Source organism: Stylophora pistillata, chromosome 3, assembly GCF_964205215.1.
Source record: "Stylophora pistillata chromosome 3, jaStyPist1.2, whole genome shotgun sequence".
Classification (NCBI taxonomy): Eukaryota; Metazoa; Cnidaria; class Anthozoa; order Scleractinia; family Pocilloporidae; genus Stylophora; species Stylophora pistillata.
Genome location: NC_142521.1, coordinates 26976472 through 26982753, shown reverse-complemented (window position 1 = coordinate 26982753; position 6282 = coordinate 26976472). Strand labels below are relative to the sequence as shown.

The window sequence follows — 6282 nt, the reverse complement described above, 5'->3', positions numbered from 1 at the left end:
TTTCTTTATACTTATGTTAATTGGCCCTCGATGCCTCAATCACATCTTCAGAATTGAAAAGAATTTCTTGGGAGAATCGAGGCATCGAGGGCTAATTTACATGAACATAAAAGAATAATAAAGTCTCAGCTATTTTGGAATAAGGTGCATGTTATTAGTCCGTGGACTATAGAGGATCTTTTCCTTTTGAAGGAGTCTTAAAAATTTTTTTGAAGTTGAATGAAGCATTCGTCAAAAATGTATTGCGGTCATTGCTGCTTTAGCCATGTGCGAGTTTCCATTATTAAGAAAAGGAATCTACATTCAATTGCACAGTACGCTGCCATTTCGAGTACTTTAGGAGGTAAATAGCTAGCTTGTGTATTATTCAAAAGAAGTCTAGGAAAACAGCTTATACTTATTGATTACACAGTAAGTATAGTCATTAAAGAATCCAAGAAAACATGCTTTCTTGGAGGCACGTCTAGACTATTAGCGCCTGCCGACATTTAAATTTCATTGAAAAAAATATCAGAAGCTCATTAATCATAATCAGTGTATAGATTCTGGTGTACTATGAGCCAGTTAGCTTATAAACCAGCTGGTTCTTGTGGGCACTTTTAATTCAACAAGGTTGGCAAGAAACAATCTTTCAACACTTGGTGAGGCACAGAGCATCATCATATATATCTTAAGTGAAGGCAAGGCAAGGGTTACTTACACAATTGTATATAAAGTACACCTACCAATAATATTCAATATTTGAATGTAGACCTTCATTTTTAAATTTTGTAGACAATGCAGCATCAAAAGTGAAGAGAGGATTCAAAGCAAGTAAATTAAATTTTAATGAAAGAAATTACTCATTGTGCAACACCTACAAAATTTAGTTGCAAGTTTAACTCTAATTAACTGATTTTAGGCCAAGATTATGCAAACTAAAGTATTTTTCTTCACCTTAAGCCTGATATTTTGATGCTGAACATACATGCAGCTGTAATAACTTTGTCATTTTATATCATTGTTACAAACTGAAATAATATTTATTCTGAGTTGGCAAAGGTAAATGCCAGCTGCCTCATTAATAGTTAAAAGTTAAGTTGCTATAGTTGTATTGGTTTTTAAGAGGGAGTAAACCAATAAAAATATTGATAACATTTGTAGAGTAATATATAAATATTAATAATAATCATAATGTTTTACGATAAGTTTTTATCTGTTAAATTAAGCAGAGGTGTACTAACTGTGGCAAACAACAGCGAGCTGCTGTGAAGTGTTCTGAATGTAGAACAAGTTTTGTGAAGCCCAAAAAAGACCTGGAAAAGCTACAGAAAAAGAAAGGAAAAAGTAACATCACCAAACAAAAGCGCCTTATGGAAGCGCGAGTAAGTGAATCTATTTTTAGTCAGATTTTCATATACCTTGTTTTAAATAATTAATTAAGTGATTTTTTAAAATAAGGGATAAGTAAAGTGCATTGTTGTTGTTGATTATTGGTTGTTGAGTATTGGTGCTGCAAATTGTCAGTTATTCTCTCAGGCTAAATTAGACATCTTTTTTATTATTAATGTTATTCTCCATTTTCACATTACCCAAAATACCTTGCGCCTTGGGGGGTAACTTTGGAGCCCTAGTTACAAGCAAAATGGCGGCTCCAACCAAACAAAAGGATTTAAAGCTACCAAATTGTTATAAAGATGCTTCTAAACTCACGAAACCAAAGCTTAAGGAAGTTTGTAGAGCTCTCTCTGTAGATTTTGAGAAAAATATCGGGAAGAAAGCGCTCGTAAACATTGTTTGCAACGCTTTAACTCTGTCAACATCATCCACGACCGCTACAAAGACCGAGAATCAGTCAGCTTGCTGGACTTTACCAACCATAGCTTATCTACAGAAGCAAAAAGAATGGAAGAAAGACTTAACAGGCATACCAATGCTCATGGCTGAGTCAATGGTCAAGTCATATTTAATTGGAGTTGGTTATGAAGAGCAAACTGTGCGAAAGTATAAGACACTTCGTGCATGGGAGCACAAGCAAGATGTACATTCTGTCAAGTAAGTCTGTGTTTTATGTTTGATTATAAAACATTGCAACTACACTTCAAGTGAGACATAATAGTTTTGACCTTTCCTTTACTGTTTTGTGCTTTAGAGTTCATTTGCTACCCGATTTCCCATGTCTTTGGGCTCTTAGAGGAATCTGCAACCCGTCATTCTCAACTGATCAGGAGGAAAGCAAAGTGATGTACGTTGTACTGGAAACCCAATCAAGCAAACCAGTGTTTTGCCACTGCACATGCACAATTGGGTAAGCTGGCTGTATTTATTTAAAAAAATGTCAAATGAAATTGATTACTTAAATGTAGCATTTGTTTTCTAGGTTGAGAGGGGACTGTAGCCATGTGGGAGCTATTCTCTTTACCCCCTGTGTGATGTAGTAGCTGAGGGAAAACAGCATCTTCCACCTGACCCAACCTGTACTGATCTGCCTTGTTCATGGTCAGATCCTAAAGGTATCCTGAAAATTAACTTTATAATATTGTGGATTATTATTCTATTATATGTCGGGATTTATTTTCTATTTTTCAAATGCATTTCTCTTTTGCCCATTTTACAGGTGCCAAAGTTGAACCTGTCATTGTAGAGGATATCAACTTTTATAAGGCCAAAGTAGGTAAAGAACCACCCACAAAGAAATTCCATCCATCCCCTTCTGTAACAGAAAGTTTCTATGGAACCACACAGCATGATAAAAGGACCATGGATGAATTAAAAATGAACTTAAAGAGAGACCTTTTCTATGCAGATCATGGAAACCCCATGCCACCTATATTCTACATATTAGCCCAAAAAGATATTCTACCCCAGTCACCATTACAGCAAGAATTGCCTGATTTCTTGCCAGCTGATGATCCACATTTGGCGTACAGTTTTAATGTGGACATTGAAGACATCACCAAGCATGAGAATGTTAGAGCAATAGTAAGCCCTATCAAGTCAAATCCAGCTTCACTACATGACATCACTTCAAAAGCTGATGCAATTATTGACAAGCTCAGAGTACAAGATGATGATATCAAGAAGATCGAAAAGGCTACAAGGGATCAATCAAATTGTAAACAATGGTTTGTAGAAAGAACCCCTAGAATTACAGCTTCACAATGTAAACGAGCTCTCATGAAAGAGACAACTAGTCCCACCAAAGCTGTGAGTGAAATCCTTGGCTATAACAACAAAATTCAAACTGGACACATGAGAGATGGCATTTGTTCTGAAGGGGAAATCATTGAACAATCTATGAAAATAACAAATAACAAAGTACAAAAATCTGGCTTTTTTGTGTCAAAAACTCATCCCTTCCTAGGAGCCTCTCCCGATGGATTGATAGATGAAAATGGATCTATTGAGGTGAAGAAAATCCACCCACATTACAATGAGACCTTGGAAGCAGCATTGAAAAGACTACACATTGTCAAAGATGTAGATGGATGTTTAATTGTTAATGAAAACCATAAATATTACTATCAGATGCAACAGCAGCTGTTTTGCACTGGTCGAAGATGGACTGACTTTGTGGCTTCTGATGGCACTCACTTGTTTGTTAGAAGAGTGGATTTTTAATGAGGATTTCTGGAATAATGATTTACCAAAACTCAAGAAGTTTTTTTAAAACATACTTTTGTTAGAGTTAGCTTATCCCAGAGTGAAATATGGCATTGAAAGAATAGGTAAACTGGGAATTGAATTTTCTACTCTTGCTTCATTGAGACAAATTTAAAATTGTTTAAGTTAAGACTGTCACAGAATCTGCTTACATTAGTGTTAAGATAATAGGATTGCTTTTGTATAACAACAATAGATGTTGTCTTAATTTTTGACCTCATTGGGTTTAAATTTCCAGAAAAAATCTAATCAAATGATTGGATTACTTTTTGAGTAATCATATCGACTATCAAAATATGTTGATTATAAAAATGTTAATTGTGAAAATATTGAGGGGCCACAGCCAGGATGAAAGAGGGTTGAAATTTGAAGTCTTCGTCATTTTAGCCAGAGATTGTTCCTTAAATTTGAAAAATGTTAATGTTCAAATTACGGCTGAAAAACTGCCCGTTTTGTATACAGATATTGTTTGTAATGAATCAGGTACTTTCCTCTTACTGTCTTAAGATAGGTGCTTGAAAGTTAACCAGATATGCACACACAGTAAAAATTTGTTCAGCTAAATGAGCCATTGAGAGTGGAATTGGTTTACACAGGATCTGAAAAGTTTTGATTCGTTGGATAGCTCTCTCAACGTGTATTCTTGCCTCTGCAATCTTCTCTGAGCGCTTTCCCTCGTGTTTTTTTAGTTGTGATCTGCCTGTTCCTTTAAAATCTGGAATAGTAACCTTCACTCCTTTTTCTTCCATTGCTTCATTGATATCAAATCCTCTGTCAGCCATTAATTCATCCCCTGCCTTTAGGGTAGCAATAAATTCTGCACTGCTTGCTGTGATGTGTTTGTCTGATGTCCTGCCTCCCCATGCTCGAGACACATAAACAATTGCTTCATGTGCATTTATTGCCACTAGAAACTTAAAGGTTGTATGACTCTTGTAATTTGAGTATACTTATTTGCAGGCCTTTAATGAGGAGGGTTTCTGGGTAAAGATTTCAGTGCAATCCACAATAACTTTGAGGTCAGGGAATGATGAGAACTGATTTGCCTTTCCACATTCCTCATAGTCAGGCATTTGGCAGAGATCTTTTAAGTGGAAATACAGCAGATTAATCCATGCAGAAAAATTTTTGCTGACACTTGCTTCACTGATTCCAAATCTCAATGCCAGATCTGGCAGTGTAAGTCCTACTCTTAATCTAACAGCGACCATGAACAACTCCTCCTCCAATGGCAGCTTGGATGATGGCCCTCGTTTGTTTCCTAACTGACAGTCACGTAAAGCCATTTCAGATCCTCTCCAACATTTTTTTTTTTTGTCTACACCAACAGCATTTAAATAGTTAAATAATGCTTTGAAGGTGTCAAAGTTAGGGAGACTAGTCCAAAAATGAAATTTGTCATTGTCTAGCTTAATTTGATCCAATAAAAGACATTTTGCACGTAGCTTTTGATTTTCGTGCTCAAGTTCGCTCACTTTGCTCTGCAAAGAAGTGAGCTCTTGCAAAATGTCATCGCTTAATTCTCTTGACTTGGGATCCACCTGCGACTTGCAGTAGTCATGCTCTTTCAATGGGTGTTCTATTGGTAAACAAGCTCCTCATATTTCATGATCATCAACAGATTTGAATGATTTTCTTGGGCGACCCCTACTTTCCCCCGATACCTGAGAAAATGATAAAAAGATATGTTGGAAATAGTGTTTCAAGTATAAAAACTCAAACAAAAAAACACTTATCGAAGTCATTGTGAAGTACTTACACGGACTCGTTTGCGCTTTGGTTTTAGAGTTTCAATTGCAACGAAGTCATCTTTGTTTGTTTTTTGACTTGTTCTGGTCTTTCGACTTTCAATTTCCTTCTTGAACTCAAATATGGATGGATTGTAAGCCGAATGTGCAGGATCATCGGACTTTTCTCCTCCGACGAAGTGAGCTGAGCACAATCGAGTGTTGTCTGTTGGTGAAAAATCTTGTCGGCGAATTCTATTTAACCAAGCATTTCTTCGCTTAGATTCTTTCGGAATTCTGTAAAACTTGAGATTTGGGTTTCTTTTCCGATTATTTGAGCAGCTTGGAGCACAGCAAAAGTCGTTTTTTCCCATGTAAATTACGATGATATATAAGAGTTTTGCAAACAGATATGGCGTCCTTAGCTTTGTTGTCAGACTGGTTACCCCCCAAGGCGCAAGGGATTATGGGGATGTGAAAGAAGAGAATTGAGCAAAAAACTCTAACTATTTGCATACTGTCAGGGGTTACTAGCACAACAGAACTCAACACATCCGAGGCAACTGGGATGAGAGTGAATACTACAAATTGTGTCTTGTGACAGTTTTTTGTACATTAAGTGGAATAAAATTAATGAAGGATTAACTGAAATTGTTGGATCAAAATAAATATTAAGGTTTTCTTGTTTAATCTTGCCTTTCAATGACCATCTTTTTTTAATGTTTTAGCATTTTTTTAAACTTGCAATATAATGTCCACTTGTTGATTTTGCAGGCTGATAATAATAATAATAATAATAATAATAATAATAATAATGGTCTTTACTAAAAGCATCAACCGTGTTATTATTTACAGAGAGTGAAATATAAAGCAAATTAAGATAGAAAATATAACTAACTATTAATGGCAGAAA

The 6282-nt window shown here is 35.8% G+C and overlaps 1 protein-coding gene and 2 pseudogenes across 2 annotated transcripts; 1 reads left to right on the top strand and 2 right to left on the bottom strand.

The window, feature by feature from the left end:
• The first annotated feature begins 1527 nt into the window (after positions 1-1527).
• LOC148735372 (uncharacterized) lies at positions 1528-4477 on the top strand (annotated as a pseudogene). Its single transcript, XR_015998771.1, has 4 exons — positions 1528-2034; positions 2132-2287; positions 2360-2492; positions 2597-4477. The product of XR_015998771.1 is annotated as an uncharacterized LOC148735372 (transcript).
• LOC148735371 (uncharacterized) lies at positions 3666-4943 on the bottom strand (annotated as a pseudogene).
• Positions 4944-5001: 58 nt separating this feature from the next.
• On the bottom strand, positions 5002-5815 carry LOC148735370 (THAP domain-containing protein 11-like). The gene is made up of 2 exons (XM_088753444.1): positions 5402-5815; positions 5002-5306 (listed from the first exon to the last, which is right to left on the bottom strand). Exons 1-2 carry the CDS (start codon positions 5741-5743, stop codon positions 5241-5243), a joined length of 408 nt encoding a protein of 135 aa, XP_088609570.1. The 5' UTR covers positions 5744-5815; the 3' UTR covers positions 5002-5240.
• Between the last annotated feature and the right edge of the window lie 467 nt (positions 5816-6282).

What these genes read in the sequence shown, in the direction of transcription:
- LOC148735370 (XM_088753444.1), bottom strand. Translation starts at nt 5,743, where the DNA reads ATGGGAAAAAACGACTTTTGCTGTGCTCCAAGCTGCTCAAATAATCGG. An exon ending in CAAAGCGCAAACGAGTCCGT is followed by an intron (nt 5,307 to 5,401) that starts GTAAGTACTTCA and finishes TCATTTTCTCAG; the next exon opens with GTATCGGGGGAAAGTAGGGG.